The sequence below is a fragment of the Cyclopterus lumpus genome, chromosome 22 (assembly GCF_009769545.1).
Source record: "Cyclopterus lumpus isolate fCycLum1 chromosome 22, fCycLum1.pri, whole genome shotgun sequence".
Classification (NCBI taxonomy): Eukaryota; Metazoa; Chordata; class Actinopteri; order Perciformes; family Cyclopteridae; genus Cyclopterus; species Cyclopterus lumpus.
In genome coordinates, this window is record NC_046987.1 from 7656951 (window position 1) to 7675915 (window position 18965).

General features: G+C 42.4%; 1 protein-coding gene across 1 annotated transcript in view; it reads right to left on the reverse strand.

Annotated features, from left to right (window-relative positions):
• The window catches only part of ralgapa2 (Ral GTPase activating protein catalytic subunit alpha 2), an 84612-nt gene that overhangs the window by 50580 nt on the left and 15067 nt on the right, over nucleotides 1-18965 (reverse strand). The window contains 19 exon segments of the mRNA XM_034525332.1: nucleotides 117-207; nucleotides 309-394; nucleotides 1311-1433; nucleotides 4522-4702; nucleotides 5486-5575; nucleotides 5577-5672; nucleotides 5675-5710; nucleotides 5712-5726; nucleotides 6052-6163; nucleotides 6264-6412; nucleotides 6523-6672; nucleotides 8146-8328; nucleotides 8537-8782; nucleotides 9127-9335; nucleotides 9872-10010; nucleotides 10736-10851; nucleotides 11041-11221; nucleotides 11338-11381; nucleotides 13063-13120. Coding sequence (XP_034381223.1) covers nucleotides 117-207; nucleotides 309-394; nucleotides 1311-1433; nucleotides 4522-4702; nucleotides 5486-5575; nucleotides 5577-5672; nucleotides 5675-5710; nucleotides 5712-5726; nucleotides 6052-6163; nucleotides 6264-6412; nucleotides 6523-6672; nucleotides 8146-8328; nucleotides 8537-8782; nucleotides 9127-9335; nucleotides 9872-10010; nucleotides 10736-10851; nucleotides 11041-11221; nucleotides 11338-11381; nucleotides 13063-13120 — 2305 coding nt within the window.

Below are 18965 nucleotides of genomic sequence, written 5' to 3' on the forward strand. Positions count from 1 at the left end.
TTTTTAATTCAAAAACTGTAATTCTTCATGCCGAACATGTGAATTAAAACAGCGCTACACAGAAATTACAGCGCTTATCATGTCAAAGAAAAAAAAACTGTGGACTAATCTCTTACTTTTTTCTCTGAGCTTGGGTCTTGGGTAGTTTGTGTGTCCCTCAGCATTGCACTCGGTTTCAGTTGGACTGCTGCTTCGCTGGATGTGGATCTAGGAATACAGAGACAAATATTAAATAGGAGACGCTTGAAGGGAAAAATCGAGTTTCATTACTTTGACATAATCCAATAGTGCAAGATGATTCTTCTCACCACTGGTGGCTCGCTGCTCTCTCTCCTTTCCTCAGATGTCCTGCTATCAGAGCCACAGGAAGTAGGGGAGTACTCTCTCTTCTGGGCTGAAGTGCAACAGAATATTTTTTTTTTTAAAAGCAGAGAATTAGCTGGCTCATTCACAATTATTTTTCTCCAGTTGATCAATGAGCATTGTCCCTGTCAAATAAAGTAATACAACATGAATAAATAAAAATGTATCAGTTTCCAGACGAGAATACACTCTAAATGCCTGGTCTCTCTCTCTCTCTCTCTCTCTCTCTCTCTCTCTCTCTCTCTCTCTCTCTCTCTCTCTCTCTCTCTCTCTCTCTCTCTCTCTCTCTCTCTCTCTCTCTCTCTCTCTCTCTCTCTCTCTCTCTCTCTCTCTCTCTCTCTCTCTCTCTCTCTCTCTCTCTCTCTCTCTCTCTCTCTCTCTCTCTCTCTCTCTCTCTCTCTCTCTCTCTCTCTCGTTAAGTTAAAAGTGGGGGGTGCAAGACTAGTGACAGTATGGCAGGAAACAGTTATTTTAATTACCTTTGGGTCATGTATACATGTCGTGTTTACACTTTTGTCGAGACATATTGCAAAGCTACGCAACTAGACAGACTGTTTGGATTGATATGGTGTTGACTGCTCCTGAAAGCTCAGCTGTGAAGCTAGCACTAATGAGAAAGAGGATTTTACTGTTAATTCGCATAAAAATATTTTATTCTTGGGAATACCGCAGTCGAATACTAACCCGTCACCACAAACTACGGCCAACACCTCCCTGATATCTGACCAAATGACCAAAAGGCTTAACAAGCATTTGTTTATGTTATTAAATTGGACTATATTGTAAATTCTGTATAATTAAAAACATTTCCACTCAACGGGTAAATTACTTTTCTCTTGATAGAGTTTTACATGTAGCTCAACTAAATCTAATTTTAATGTGAGGCCACAAGTGTCATTTTTTTGTGATCAGGGGTGAATCAGAATCAGGTCTGTGTTTGCATGTACCTGGTAGAGTGTCAGACAGTTGCTGGGTGATGTCTGAGGTGCTGCTGCTACGTGGCAGAGGGCTTTCCCCGCCTGCCAGCTCCTCCTCCCCCCCACATTCTGACAGCTGACACTCCTCCACATCTGACAGACGAGAGAGAAGACGACGCAAAATAGTGAGGCCGAGCCACAAGAAACCAAAACGGAAACAAGAACACACACACCTTCAAATGTTAACACACAGAGATATCTCATTTGTGGTCTTTAGGGAGTTGACACAGGCATCAGAACATTGAAGAGACGCAAGGACATGCACACCTACAGAAGTGATGCAGACGTACTCTTGTTATAGGCCGTATTAATACACATTGCAGTGCTGCTTTTGAGATTTGTTTTCAATAAGTAAGCACAAGACAGTCTTATGGTCCTGTAAAAACATAAAGATACCGTCACAACACTGACAGCATGTAACAGATAGTGACAGATGGATGGGAAGGCAGGGCGGAGGTCTCAAACACACTAACGCATGCAGCTCCCAGAACACACTTTACCTGAGAGTCTGTGAGAGCAAGCAGAGTTACCAGAAGAGATACCAGGCAAGAAAGAGCTCACAGTGTGGAGCAGCATAGGAACGCTTTTAGCATTGGGCAAAGCCTCGTATAGATGAACACAGTTGCTGATGGACTGGCTTCGCTTCGCTTTCATGATGGAAAAAGAAAGAGGAAGAAGAAGAAAGACAGTGGAAACAGAAAAGAGGTAAAGGGAAGGAGACAGAATTCAATTACAGCATAACAAGTAGAGAATAATAAAACATCTCTGATCGGGAAAGCAGAGTAAATAACACAGAGTTTGGTAAGTTAAGTGCTGAAATGCATTTAACAGAGAACATTTTCTGAAAGAATGACAACTGTGGCTCTGATAATTAATTGGAAATAAGATTTAGACTAAAATACCCAAAATAAGAAAAGAAACAAAACAAAAAAACAACACAATTAAAGATAGGTTGGTAACCTGCTTCAAAAACATTGTTGTTTTGTTTTATTTGTCAAAATGATCATTACATTCTGGCAGCAATCAATTAATCAAATGCTCTGAAAAAAAAAGAAAAAATTAAATTAAAAAGAGAAATTACCCACAAGCTGACAGCTGCGAGAAATGACAACAGCCACGTTCGTTGTTAATGTTCATACTTTTGGGGGAGTGACTTTGGAGAGGGGCCTGAACAGTGTTGCCGACATTCTTAAGATTTAGTGACTTCTGGATGCTGCTAGCTACCTTTAGATTGTTAATGACAATGGGTATTTCAGTCGAAACATAGTATAATATTTGAATTTGAACTCCTTCTTGACACCAAGCAAACTGCTCTGCCAAATCTGACATAACTTAAAAGTATCACATTGGTGATAAGATACACATGCTTTGGTACTTCGTTTTCCGAGACTAGGACTGGCATTGCAGATTAGCTTAGGTTGTTGTGGTGTGTGTGGTATTGGTTTAAGATACATACTAGTCCCTATACAAACACACATTAGATAAATGAATATTGTCGTCAGTTATGTTGCTGTTATTTTGTGTTTTATCTCAAACATTAAACCAACTAGTTCAGAGAGCAGTATTGAGTAAAGATGCACGCTTCCGTCTGCGCTGTGACGCGGTTGGCGGGTGTGGTTTTTGGTAGAAGGAAAATTGTTCCTCTACGAGACTGCTCACAAAGAAGTCAGTGGATTATCTTCAGTAACTAAGTCTTGAAAGAGACATTGCGATTGAGTTTAAATCTTTTGGACGCTTTGAGCTCCACAAGACGAGTGCCATCTGGTTCTATTGTATTGGAGAGACGGCCGACATCTACCGTTGATACCTTCAACTCACACCAGAACAATCTAGGTTAATACAAAGCACTTCAGGGAAGAGGACAAACTGTGAATAACGGATTTTGCAGTCAACTGTCCTTTTTAATGAGAACCATAATAAAAAAAATCAAACCTTGTTCCCCATTTTCGAGACCAATATCTCTGAACGTCATTAGTTCTTATTTGCATGCAGAAGTACAGTCAGGTTTGGACAGTTGTCAATGCTGAGGCATTGGCAGTGTGTCTGGATAGCACTTCTGGCCTAATCTAAAAGAGAGCAATGGTAGAGGATGGTTCTATTCTCTTTTCAGCACACTTTAATTACGCCTTTCAGTAAGAGAGATACATCGTCTACAGCCCGCGAATGTTTCCCATTTATGCATATTAATACACTCTTAATGAAACTATCAAAAACTGCTGTGCAATTGATGTGTGGGCCCTCTCTTGAGGAGTGGGGAGGAGGGCTGTCGGGCCTTTGAAGATCAATGTGGGAGAAATCCAATTAGGCCAAAGAAAGGGAAGGGAATTTGAAGCGGTAGCGTTTAATGTCCATCTCTGCTTGCTCGTAGATACAAATAAACAGACTAACTAAATAGGTGCATAAACATGCACATGAGATGCATAACCGATGTGTCAGTAAACACAAACAAAGACACACACACACACACCTTCTAACACTGAGGCACAAATACATCTGCTTATAGCTCAACAAGCTCGTCATTTTAGGACGTTGGCGGTAATTGGGGAGGGGGAAGGCCAGGGAAGTAAAAGGCATCGTCTGTCTTTTATCCTCCGCATTAAGATTCTGTCTAGACAAAATGAAGACAAGCAAGACAGGCACTGCTGCTAGTTACTGTTCAACTGCCTTCCAGCTCAACTTCTAATTAGCCTGCCACACTCCCATCAGATAAGGGGTGTTTGTGGTGTCTGAAATGAGGACAATGACAATGAGTGTCCAAAGCTGGCCTTTGACATGCTGTCGGTGCTTGGGAGGGGGGTGGGGGGTTGTGCTGTATGCCTGCAATCCATCTGACATAGAAACATGTTGACATTGGCCAGTGACATGTGAGGGGGAACAATGAGGGCCACCTGCTTGCCTTCTTTGTCTTCGTTGTTGGGCCTTTCAACGACACCTGGGCTAGCGTACACGTGGACCTGTCTGTAGGCTTTCACACGCAGTCAATACGTCTGCTGATAAACCCTGTGGTCTGGAGGCTTATCAGTGCTGTGCTGTTGGCCCACATGAAGCCAGAGGATGTATACAGTATGGATAAAGAATCATACATGCATACATACGGAGGAGGTTTTCTAAAAGCGTTGCTGGTACAGTAATAAAGATCTAATACAACAATAAGGCCATCCCTAACATTAAAAGTACTTACCGGAGGCCTTCTGTCGGACGTTGTTACGGGCTTTCTCTACACCAGGAGCTCCTGACGTCGTGGCGGAGCGTATCCTCATGGGCTCCTGAACTCCTTGTCCGCCCTGCTCCCCTTGGTTCCTCCAACTCAGTGAAAAGGAGCGCGCCACTGCCGCTGCCTTCTGAGAGTCCTGGATCACACCTGCCATGCAGAGAACAACACGTATTAGTACTAATACTGAGGTGTCATTGTACATTTTTTATCTTCTAATAATCAACTTCATAACTCTACTGGCATGCAAGACAGTCAACTGTGGCTTTCAGCAAAACAAGAGTGCCTCAACAAGGACAGTTGTGGTTATGGTACATTAGACCATAACCCAACACACTGCTGTAGTCAACATCAACGTCTGTCTGCCCATTTCCTTAAACTTGCATATAGCGTAGGTATTATCTGAACTAGAAATGAGCTCATTATCAAATACACACTTAACGCTCCGATATGTAGTATTTGAACATTATGGCGACCACTTTGTGGTTGTATCCGAAAAGACACTCTTGCAGAGAGCACTGTACACTGATGGATGGCAGTTTTACATAAAAGGTATTGGTAAGGTAAGGTACAGTACAATGACACAAAAAAAAGGGATTTTTTTTTAACCAATTCATCTCTTATAAATTGTTACAATTCTGGTGACTGACTACTCTATCAACAATGAGCACAAGATTAGGATGTACGAAGCATTTGTTGTACATCAATTCAGAAAATCTCTAATACAAGTGAGGATAAATGCAATTTATGTTGACTTAAAAAGCTTGCCAATGTTCATGTTGGCAAGTCCCTGACCAACAGAAATTACTTTTTCATATCAAAATGAAAGACATATACACAACCCAATCATCATATAGTCAACTGCCCAAAAAAGAAATGATCTTCTCAAAAGTTCAATTTCAAAACTCTTTTTTCCCCATTGCTCCCCTCACACACGTCCTCTTTGCTTCTTCTCCTTCTGTTCGCTGAGTTTGTCCAGAGGCAGGTTGGCCATGTCCAGGCCGTAAACGGAGCGTGCCAGCACAAGCCGTCAGCGAGTCCATGATGCTGGCCCACTCTATCACCAGCTCCTCCCAGCAGGTAAGAGAGGACAGCACTGCCAGCAGCTCGTCCCATAGCTCCTCCGGGAGATAAATACGCACAGGTTGGCTCGCACCCACGGCCACAATGATGGTCTGAATGCGAGATGAGACGGGGGGAAAGATGAATTAGCATTGACGGACATCTAATTTGTCTCTTTGGCTTTTTTGTCAACAACCAATCCATCCAAGAGACACACACCCAGAACATACAGGTTCCCGAGCAACAAATCGTGGTGGCTATTTGTTCAGAAAAATGCAGAGAATTACGTCAATTTAATGTTCTGTAATTACAGTGTACAGTGACATACTACTGAGAGCAGGTATGATGACATTTCAACACTCACTCCCTTATTTTTAAAGATATGAATATAAAATCCTGTATACAAGTTAATGTAAAACTGAGCACCCGTAGACGTACCCTAAAAAGTATAGATGCTAAGCTTTCAGCGAAATTGTCTTTTCTTTGGTTTTCCTGTGGCCTCTTCATCACTGCCTCTGTGATCCTCAGCAGTACCTGCAGCATCTGCTCCCTGCAGAACACAACAGAGTAAGTTCGAACGGTGTCGAGCCCAGGTAGGCAAGGATCACGAAGGAATAGCTGTTCAATGTGCATCTGAATATCTCACTGACCATGTCTGTGTATTCATCGTGTGCTCCATGATCATGTGACGGTAGATGCTGAGAACCACCCTTGCACACCTCAACCTGGTTATCAGGAGTTTAGCTACATCTTGGCATGGCTCCAGCAGGAAAACGTTGGATGAGTTGGTCAGGAACACCTACACCGACGGGTGCATGAAGACACAGTGGGGTTGAGCAAAGGGCGAGACAAAGTACGTAAGAGTCTAATCATGAAAGGCTGTGATCTCAGGCTAAAAACACACTGAACCTATAAAGACTGACCTGTAGTTGTGGGCTGGATACCAGCCTTGACATCCCTGTTTCTGCCCCTCGGTGAGAAAGCCCGACTAATGGCGCTGCTGAACGAGTAAGTCCTCCCCCAGCTGGACGAACGTCTGTGGCCGTGACTCTCTACTGTCCTGGAGAAGAAAAGCAGACCATTCAAGATATTAATAAAGACACTATAGAGCTTGCATGTCTGTAAACATGCTATGGTTATAACTGTTTTGAGACCTTGATAGTGTGGTCGATGCAGCTTATGACATCATGTTTAGACGCGGGTGGATAGTAACTCATAGAAGGAACACAAATGAGGAGTGGTAACTTTTCCTTTTTACTAGTTTTCTTCGCTACATTTGCCGTTCATACCGCCGTTACAACGAGTCTGTTATATGCGATGCATTTTGCGACACTGTTACAGCTGTCATCCAGACTGCGTGCTTGCGGTTACGAGGAGAGCTTTAACTGGTCCTTGCAGCAAAAAGAGACAGGCGCTTGTGCCAGATATGATGAAATTGGGCAATGCACAAAATTAAGAAAATCAGGCAAATACCTTTTCAAAAGTGTTATTGTTTCACTGCTGTAACTGCACACTGCGTCTAGTGGCCAAATAGCTGTATTAGCAGAATCCTCTTGGCTTTTCCTGGATGGAAATTAGCCTCTTTCATCCCTTTATTTGCACTGGTTGATATTTGTTTTATAGCAACGCCCGTTGGTGAATTTATTAAATAGAATGTTGCCGCTGAAACGCATGTGCTATTGAACAGGGCAAATCATATGCAGCATCCTTCATATCAAAGCCAGTAGTTTAATTAGCTAGATGCCCATCAAGATAACAACAGATACAGGCAACAACAGTAGGCTAGGCAGCTAAGAAGTACAATATTATAAAGTAAGGTATTTTATTGATACATACTTGGGGATATAAAAGTAAAATTATTGTATTAAACAGAAATGGCTAAATTAGAGATAATTCTAGAATTAACCATATTGCAAAATGGCTATTTCAAAATATGATGAACAGCGGATGTCACAATTATTATTCCAAACACTTGATACTTGACCAAACTCTTTATGACCAAAGACTTGACTTGCATACAAAAAAAAACATGTGAAGATCTCTGTCCTGCACACAGTAAACAATATTAAAACACAAATTATTATTATTTGTCAAAATGTTAATTTTTACTTAAAGAGAATAATTGTACTTTATCTTGAGTAAAGCTGTCCAGTACTCTACCCACTGTGTAAAGGTGAGTATGTCATGTCAGTCAAATTAAAGTGAGAATCACAACCAATTGAAATACAGAAAAATATAGAATATATTCCTAACTGCTAAAAAGGTTAGCAAATTCGCTGTTTGGTATAAATTGAAGCACCTAAAATGGGTTATTTTGTCATCTGTAATAATGATTGCTTATCAGTTAACCAATCCCATGGCTTAAAGATTTCCCATTACATATTGTATGCACAATATTTCTTTACATCCAAACTATACTTCTGCATAGGTGCGCACATAACCATAACCTTTTACTATATAATTACAAGAGTTGTATCTATGTATGCTATACTAACATGGATTTTAATTTGCTGTCTGTATGTGTGGTTTTACCTCTACGGGCATGTTGTTAATCTCTGTGCTGAGTATCTGTTCAGAGGGGTCATCAACCTCATCTTCCTGGGTGGTTTTCTCAGGCTCTGTCATAAAGCCGGGCTTGTCCTGCAGGATCCACTTCCTGTACACTTTGATCACCTTCCTGGTTGCTGATGCCTCGCAAGACGGCAGCAGGAAGGCCTAGGGAGGGGGAACATGGGCATGTGAATGGTTTTAAAAAAAGGCATCTTCAAGTTATGATAACAAATGGCCAGCAGAGGGCAACATAGTACACGATATCACAGTCACTTTCTCAACATGACCCAAAACGAAAACTATACAATATCTGCAATGCAATTCATTTTTACGGCATCAAACAAAGACACATCACGTGGTGACCCCACTGTACCTGGTGGAAGACCTCGTTGACAAAATTCACATTGTCTCTGGTGGACAACAGGATGGCATGCACCATGTCATAGACATAGCGGTGCTCCTCCTCAATGCTACACAAACTGGAATCGCTGTGCCGTCGATCTGACAGCGTGCTGCTGTTGGAGTGGCTCTTCTCCGGCTCACCCGCTGGCCCGTTCGTATCCCCATCTGATGTCTTATCCTTCTCCTTCTCCTGGCTGCTACTGCCTGCAGTGACAGTCTGGGCACCACAGAGACACAGTGAAATATGCTGCAGGGCTGCCTCGCACAGTTAATTAATTGGCCCCTAGAGTCTCATTGACTAGACATTCCTAACTCGTAATTTATGATCCTTTGTATGGGGAATGAGCCACTGTACTGGCCATTACTGTAAAATAATTCTCACTTCCATGCTAGCATAATAATGCTAATTTTGCATTTAATTCCCCATGATTACTGTGACGGGAGTCTTCATACAGATACAGCTCAGTGGTTCTGCTGGAACACCCCCTTCATAACAGCCAACCCTCCTCCACCACTCAGTGACAGCATGCGAAATCAACAGAGTGGTACTCTCATTCTCACCTGGATGAGTTTGGGAATGACCTCGGTGCCGTTCTTGGTGCTCTGCGCCGCAGCAGCACTGCTGACATACTTCTTCTCCAGGAAGAAGGTGACCAGCCAGGAGATGAAGGCCACACGGGGTGCTAGGTACTGGTCCCTGGTGCAGAAGGTGCTCTCATTGTTTCGCGTCACTGGCACATACAAGGGTTTTGGTCTGTGGTGGGGGAGGTCTAATTGAGCAATATAGCGAGATGAAGAGTGAACGATGGTGACAGAGGGAGGGTAAAAAAGAAAAGACAAAAAGGACAATATGAGAAGAAAAAAATACTAAACGTCAACACCAGGCTGTGAAGGTTTTTCCAGTTTCGAGATGCATCAAAATGTGCTAACTCAACCATAAAGTCTCTGGCACAAAACAAGCAGTATTTATTATATTAATATAATAATATTCATATACCTCTGGAACAAGCTGCATGCTATTTATCGATACTGCTCATTTGTTATACCCTTCTGTTTTTCAGTTTTATAAAATCATGTTTTGGAGTCACAACGGCACACATCACACATAATTCTCTGTTGTAAACAAAAAAATGACTTGTTTGTGTTGTTTAATTAAATTGTTAAAGCATTTTTTAACACCCACAATTTAATTACTAATTGAAAAGCCTCCGCGCCGCCCTTGAATTCAAGGAGCCGAGGGGTAAAACTTGTGTTTTCATAACAGTGCAAATAAGTATATACTATAAACAGTGTATTGTCAGCTTACCTAATAAAGGCTTGTAGAGATTTGTAAGCTTGGTGAAGGAGGGGAATAGGTGTGGAAGGTAGTACTTCTTGAACAGGCTGAAGAGAAACCTAAAGCCTGTGTCCTGGTTCTCTTTGTTGCGCCATTCTAAACTGGATGCCTGGCAAACAGAGCACAAAGGCAGACAAGGTCAGGCTTCAGGGAGAGATGGTTCAAGCATCACTCAGAAAGCGACAGTATATTGTTTGCAACACAAAACTTTGAAGGTTCCTCTGACAGACAGCGCACTGTCAAAAAATAAATTATTCTATCTCTGTACAGTGCACACAAGGGAAAATGGGGGGTTAGGGTCACAACTCACCTAACTACTGACATTGTATTTAGTTTTTCAACACAAACGCACACACACTTTTTTCCATGATTTCTATTAGTTGTCCAGATTGTTTTTCTTGTCTCGCTGGGTACGTTTTGTCAGCTGGGATCCGCAACCGCTAATAAACCCAGTTACAGAAGTTTTCGCCTCTTGTCAGGCCAAAATAAGAATTTGTTCTTAATCTGTTTCGCCTGGCTAAATAAAGGTTAAAAAAAAACAACAACAAAAAAAACAGATGATGGATGGAATGGTGCCAACTACCAATAAAGTATAAATCAGGGTCATGTCGACCCAATATGCACCGTGACAATACCAGACAATCTACGCAATGATCACTGACAATCACGACCTACAAACATTTGTCTTACATGCAAACCTTCACAACAAGATCACCTGTGCCACTGCATGTCACCCCACACTATAACACAGGATTCAGATCAAACTTGAGATCTAAGTACCACCACACTGGCAAAAACATTGTGTAGTCTCTTCCTAGCATAATCCGTTATTACCTGGATGACCATGTACTTGAGCAGGGTTTCGAGGACGTAACAGGTTTGGTCATCTGCAACCTTTTCTCCGACTACAGCCGGAACCAGCGGGGTAATCTCTTCAGGCACCACCTTGGCTGCTCAGATCAACGGGTACAAAAGAGCTGAGTTAAGTTAAGGAGAAAAAAAAGGAACTTACACAATTCAATATCAGTTCAGTATGTGACAGATGACCTCGGTGACCACACCCATCACAAGCACAAGCTCTATAAAAGTCTCTGAGCCATCACATCATTCATCACACATGTAGAAACATTCATATTCACCATCAGGGGGGTTGGAGAAGGGGTTGTAAATGATGGTGTCGAGGGTGCAGGGCCCTCTGGAGGAGGGCACGGCGGGGAATCCTGGCACCAGACAGGCAAAGATAAGGAACTGCTCCTCAGCACAGTTGTCCCGAAGGGCCTGCAGCCACAGCAGAAAGAGCCGGATCCCATCGCATCGGATCTAGACGGGAGGAGATCAGGACACATTCATGGAAACGCAAAAGAGTTGTGTTGTAGTCTCTTTAGGGTTGAAATATGGTGATTTGTGGCAATGATCACAATGAAAACAGCACCTACCTTGAATGAATTTCCAGTGTGTAGAAGTTTTTTCAGTATGGAACCTGGAAGGAAGAAATAATATAAATAAATATAAATATATATATATATATATATATATATATATATATATATATATATATATATATATATATATATATATTCAACAGAAGTCTGATGCACAACAAGTGGGAGGAACCCACACATTGACCTTAATGGCTGGTTCTCACAAACTAGTAGGGAGAACAGCAAGGCTTCACTTTTTCCTGATGGGAATTAACATCAGTTGGCAGTGACATGCATTCGTGAAGGCAATTGGGTTCCACCTTAATCAAAAGAGACGTTGCTCTGATTACTAAATACATTGAGCGGAAGAGGTCTGTGCGTGTGTGTGAGTTAGGACATGCTCTTGACAGCCTGCAGACAGCACCTGTCCTTATGAATTCCCTGTAGGCCGTGAAGACATTTTGGCTAGATTTGAATAGGTATTTTTATGTTAGGGCAAAATGTGCTACTCCGGAGGTGAGGAGGAGGACGACAACAACAACAACAACAACAACAACAACCACAAGAGGTCTTGCTCAACTGAATGATTTGACCCAATTAAGTGGTAGCCACGAAGAAGTGGCCAAGTTATTTCAGAAGTACAGAAAAGCTGATATGTTTGCATATTGAGTGCGTTTGTCTTGTGCTTTCGTTGCTCATCAGGTTCAATCAATATCATGTTCTATGTTAGAAACATAAAGAGATCCTTTGAAAAAGGTCTTGGGCTCAGGAGAGAAGGAATTAGAAGTTAGCAGATAAAAGATAAAAGGTGTGAGGATTTCCCTCAGCTTGTAGTGGTCTCTGTCAAATGCCTGTGACCATGTAATCCTCAGCTAAACAGGACAAACCCACTACAAGTCATTAATGTCATTCCTGAGCTTCCTGACCCACCACAAGGAATTTGTCCCAGGGCACTAACATGCTTTCAGCAATGCAAATGGCCTATAGAATGTGGTTAAAAAAATGACGTTAACTAAATGGTTCAATTCAATTCAATTCAAACTAAAATATATGGCAAGGAGCTATCCAGACCACCACTGCACATTCTCCAAAACAGAAGTACACAGAGAAAGAACCGCATCTTGACCAGTGACACGTGAACTGATGAGCGCTAAAGAACAGTCAGTGCGAGTTCAAGCAAAAGCCAAGAGGCAGCCTAGAGCCCGTTATGATTTGTTGTCCAATGACTGACAAAGTGGTGGATTTGTCTGGAGCATCCAACCCCAGATGAGTCTTGATATTTGCAATTGCAAGCCTGAGGGGAAGGCCAATCTCCAACAGTGATCTAGACCTAGACTGTTAACTGCCAACGGCCGACATACAACAGTTATAATTGGGGTTATGGCTTCTAGCAAGAGGTTTTCTTGTGTTTTTTTTGTGTGGGACTGAAATCACGGCAGCATAATTCAATTACTTATTTGCATTTTTAAATTGAGGGCTCATTTGCATTTTCATCCCCTTCGAAGACTAATTCTTTTCTCTTCATTATGAAAGGCATGGCCGACATTTTCTTGTCCATCTTAGAGGTTACAGAGGCATAAGGAGAAAGACGCATGCATACTACATACACATGCACATGCACATGCACATACACATGCACATACACATGCAAATGCATAATGACGTGCCCGTCAGGTGTAAGTAACAGTGAGACAGCTTAGCATTCAAAATCTTTAATATGATGAATAATTAAATACATACCTATACTGTGGAACTGCCATCGGTTGTAGATTTTCTCAGGCAGATGTTGAAGAATTTTCTGATGAAAACAAAAATTGAAAAAGTTATAATTATAGTCTGGCACCTTTCTGCATTAGGTTACAGTATTGACTGACCAGCTCCAGGCTTTATTCTGAAGAACACATTTTCTTTTAGAGCTGAAACGATTAATTGATTATTCGATGAGTCGAACAACAGATAATCAATTCAGTTAATGCAAAAAATGGCAAACATCCACTGGTTCCAGGCAATAATATATGTAAATATTTATTCTGGTTTTCTTATGCGATTGAAAATTGACTTTGGGTTTTGGACTATTGATCAAACAAAGCTTTAGGTTTGAGGACCTCACCTTGGTCTTCGAGAATTTGTATGCTGTCATTTTATGGACCACACAAAGAATTGATAAAGCAAGGAAATAATTACGCAACAATAGAAACAATTGTTGTTTGCAGCGGTGTTTTCTTTATTTGATCCTAAATAAGGGAGGAAACACCTCTTTGGTTTGGTAAGTAGTTTACACTTAAGGAATGCAGTGTCCTTGCCCTTTCCCTCCACTTGGCCTTGCATGTCTGCAGATCTCTGCGACACAGGACGGCACTGAGAAATGTCATCACCTCGCCAATAACCGCTTTACAACTCAATTAGAGCGCCCTAACCTTTCAGCAGCCTATCATTATTCTTGAATGCAGCGACAGGTTAACTGGGTCCCTCTGGACAGAGGGGGGGGGGAATAAAAAAAGAGTCAGATGTGTGCGCGCATGCAAGCGCAGACTAGTTAATAGTCGATGCACTGTGAGCAACTAATGCCCCCCAAAGGCTCACTTCTTATCAAATCCTAATCACTGACCCAATAAGACTTCATGATTGCAATGTAGAGGTCAAGTCTGTCCTAGACTGCTTTACGTATGCAGCGCCGACCCACTCAACCAGACAACCAGCTCTGGCCGGCATATTAAAAAGGCTTATCTGCCCTCGAGAGTGAGAAACAGGCAGGAGAGGGATACACAGCATGACAAAAAGAAAAGGGCATGGTCACACACGCAACGTGCCACCACAATAGAAAATAAGTATTTAATTAGTGAAATTGAAGCTGATTTTGAGTGAATACTAATTTTTAGCAGTTTATAAAAGATACTGTGGACCAATTTTTACATGCCATTTTTACACAGTAAAATGGGAGTATTAGTTTGCTTGTTTCTATTGTGTATTTGTTTTGTAGTTAAATCTTATTATCACAATATAATTGCTCTTACAGATTTTTCTTTCTTGCCCTGTGCTACTCTACAATATGCTGAGAGTTGTCGTGGTCCAGAAGTCATCATGTTTTGGGTATCTCAGTTTGTCAACAACTTCCTTCTTCCCTAGTCATCCTCCATCTTTAACTTTCCCTTATTGTCCTCTGAGACTAAATCCCCGGCATTACCAGTGACAGTGGAGACACTGAAAGACACACATCACTTTAAGGGGGCTCTGGATGACCATCTGCGCTGTTCCAATTTCTCTCTCTGATCCACAGGCGTGATGGTATGCGTGTACAGGCGCACGGCTGCACCTTGCTATTGATCCTGCATGGGATTACCACATTGGCGTCCAGGCTTCGAACTGGCCTCCTTCACTCTGTCTCCTTGGGGCAGCAGACACATTATGCTCGGCGGTAACACAGCAGGGTAGCCTGCTTAAGCCTTTCCCTGTGAGTGTGTGAGTGTGCGTGTGTAAGCAGACACAATAACACTTTCTCTCTCCCCTCAAAGAGCACCAGGATGGGAGAGTGGGAATGAGATGGAGAAGCTAGCTCAGAAAGACTCCCTGTGGAGCCGGAATGGCGGCAGCAACAATGAGGAATTTACTGGCTGATATCAGGCGAATGGAGAGTCTGCCGGACTGAAGGTTGGTGGAGTTACTCTAATCTGCAGCCGTACTCCGGCATAAAGATGGGAGCATTACTGTGGTACAACTACAGCCTTAATGCATTTACATGATCCGCACTTAGGTTCCCAGTCGCAAGGCCTGAACATGACACAGAATACACTTCTCCAAGAGGTGGTCCACAAGGGCTTTTCGATGGCAGGGACAGACATGCAGCGCTCTCGGGAGAAATGTAGTAATTTACATATTGTGTAGGTCTTTGATATAACTCAGAGATGATTATACCATCTAGAGACAAGGGAATCTCCTGACAGACACAAAGCCATAACCCACTAACATACGGCAAAGCCACTAATGCAAGATGTGCACGCAGCAATCAGAAGATGAACAGTGTGTCGAACGCATACACAAAAGATTGTAAAACACAGTAGATATAGTGTTGGGAATAAAGTGAAATCCTTTCACAAGTATCTTTGCAGTACAACATATTTTGCTCTACAACGGAAATCAGACCATGGCACTAAAAATCCCTTCATAATGGACGGTGTGCGAAAAGACGTCAGTTACACACCGGCTTTGTTTAAAAGTGCTTTACAGGACGAGTCCACACTGTCGACCAGGCCCGACTGCTCTTTTACATATTTGTTGGAAAGTACATTTAAGCCAACAGTGCATATCTCATATGCCCCTCAAAAAAGGTAATGAAGTTTAATTTTTACTTTCTTGAGTTTGACTTCAGAATCATATACCAAAATACGTGTGAGCAAAACGACTTGAGGCGTTTTCCTTCTCCTCTGTAGCCAGTAGGTGGCAGCAGCGGCGTGCAAACAAACTCCTCCAGTGGCCAACAGCCGTCACAACAGCCATCAGTTCTTCCTCTTTGCTCCATGTGAAAGCCACATTGCAGCAGGCTTCCTCTGGGACCACAAATGAGTTTCATGATTAGAACGGCACCAGACCACAGAAGAAAGCTAAATGTCAACAAAACAAAGATGCATCCACAAAGAAGACCTTAACTAATTTCTAATCTCTTTTTACTGGTTTTAAATCCGCAATTGGTTTTATTTAGTTTTTTATTTCATGTTTACCTTTCTTTGATTGCTGTATTATGTATAATTGCCTTTATTATTAATGTATACCTGGATTGAGGCAGATCCTGACCCACCTGCCTCTACTGAAAAGCACTTTGGGTCACCAGATTTTTTAAATGTGTTATATATAAATGACTGACTTGAGTGGCGCTCTTGCATGTGACAAAAACAGTACAATTGTGCTGCAGAACTTTAAATCTGCTCCCATTTAAAAGGGTAAACACGGGCCAAGGTTGAAGCATATCCTCATTAAGATAGATTTACTCAGTCGGCTCCGAGTGCACACCCGAGCTACACTTAGTAAATTTGCATTCATGCATTTACCAATGACTCCCTGCTGGGGAGCTGCCAGTCATAACTAGGACTGCATAAAGAAATCACTTTGCTAAATGGCCGTGGGTTCATTTTTCAGCAACATGCAAGTCAACATGTAGAGGAGAGTTTCAGTGAATCAACCCAAGATGTGCATCGAGAGGAATTTTCTGCCATTGAACCAGGCAGAAAAAGACAGTTGACGGGTGTCCATGACACAGAGTGACGCTGTGCTTTTAATTACCGACTTACTAATTACCAACCATTTGCAGACACGGAGCTTAAACGGTGCATTTCGGTGTGGAATGTAAATGAAAGGGAGTCATAATAAACAGTCTGTTTGCCATGATCTATGGCAGGTGGACAACAATATGTCTCATTCCTCCTTAATTGGGCTTCATTTGTGAATGCTAAGTTTCTTAACTGGGAAAATGCAATTGTTTGGAACGCAAGGTTTTTTTGGAAACAGCAATATATTGCTTTTAGGCTGTCTCTTCTCCCCTTTCTGAATTCCTTCACACACACTGTGTATGCCAGTTCCGTTTTGGGTTTTCTGGTTGTTTTCTGCAGATGGCTGTGTTGTCATTTTGACACTTAGATGACCATCTGAAGTGAAACTCTCAGTGGGATAAAGTTTAAATCAGTCAAAAGACAACAGCTTGAATTCACATTCACCCATCAAAAAAGGTTCACTAGATATATTAAAATCAGCCATACAAGGCAACTCAACATGTCAATTCTCAAATCTAGATGAGGGGCTTTTACATGCCATTACGAGGGGAATTCAGAATGCTGAGTCAGGTCCGGTTGACGGATGACAGGTCACGGTGAGGTCATATCCTGGAGAGAGTGGATTTGAACAGACTTCCCTCCGAGTTTTGTTGGTCCCACAGCTGTCCCTTAACCTGTCCCACAACCTCCGTGGCACCAGCATCGAGCGGCTTTCAGACAGTGAGGTCATTTACAGTCATACAGGAGTGTAAACAAACCAGAGTCCCTCGAGCCCCAAGAAGCTCAATCTCGTCCTTCTGACAGCAAAAAAAAACTATTTTCCAAATACTGAAAGTGGCTTTATTTGGTTGCACAGTATCATTAGTATCCGTCTAGGGTAGCTTTTTGGTAGCTTTCTCACTGCGCATTTACAATTGCTTGCACTATATGTAAGGGGCGACACACAAGGTGATCAGAAAGCATACATCTATCTCCGATACAAATGGTTGCCAAAGGGAAATGGACATAATCCCACTAACGAGGACGTTGTCGCACACACACCTGCCGAGTGTTGACGCTATACATCTTTGTAAACAGGTGCTCATCGAGCTTGAGTGACAAGCTCTGACAACAAGTTAAACTTGCGAACAGCAGCGTTGCCTTTTCAGAACACAAATAATTTGTTCAAAGCTTTTCTCACTTGACTCTCCCTTCAGAAGCCTTGGCGGCCTCCTATCCTGCTGCCCATCCCTCACTGGCAGACAGTTACCTTGACTGACCTCAAAGTTCCCTTGTCTTCAGTGCTTTGAACATAGAATTACATGTCACACCTTGATTACACAAAAGTGTCCGCTGAACTTGTTATGTAACTTTTACAAACAATTAGCAGCACCAGTGGTGATTCAGTTGCATTATTGTAAAGGGAGGGGGGGCGGGGCAATGCAGTATTTTACACATAGATATATTTATCTATTCTGTCCAATATCTTGTTGCGTTCTCACAGAGATCAGGTCCCTCATCTCTTGTCAGCTCTGGTGCAGCATCACAAGCTGCCATGGTGGATGCCTTCGTGGCAGCCGACACAAAGGGATCCTGGAAGGGAATGGCTGCTGGTGGGGGTGGGGTGTTTAGCAGAGTTTCAGGAGGAGGGACAAAAAGATTACCCTCTCTAGATATCTATTACTCAAACAGGCTCAGCACGGGGGATATCGTACTCCCCCACAGCAACCCAGGAAAAAGGGGTCACGTACCTCATCATGACAGCAGCGTAATCCCCACAGCGCCAGCTCAAAGCAAACGCACATGCTGGAGACATGCGCTGTATCGGTCAACAAGATTCGAATGCGAGAAACGACCCAGGTGACGGAGAGGGCGGGCGACTATGATTCCCATATGCATGGAGACACAACTGTGGCTTTACAGGGGAATTCTTACACAGAAGAAAAGAGGGACAGTGGTGTTGTTCCCATGAACCTGTCACACAAGTGTGTTGCAAAGGACAGAGCCGCAAAATGGCCTTTGTCTCATAGCCACCGCTCTGAGGCTTTTTGGACAAAGGCTGCTGGGGTTTATGCTTTGGTTGGTTGACCTCTGACTAAAACAACTGAAAATTCAACATAGGCTACACATGACTGTGCTTGTTGGAGAAAATAAATTAGAATGCACAATCAACTTGCCTCAAAAATACAATATTAGTACATTTTTCACCACATTTGTCATGTCCCTGTACTATACATGATGCACATTGTGAGCACAAATATATCCATTGATATACATATTCACGACCACATATGATCCAATATGCCTAATCTAATGTTGCGTACAGAGAAAGTCTGCAGAGTGCAGCAGAGCTCTGGATCAAAGCAACTCTGTATCTGTCCTGTACACACCACTCAAAGCAAG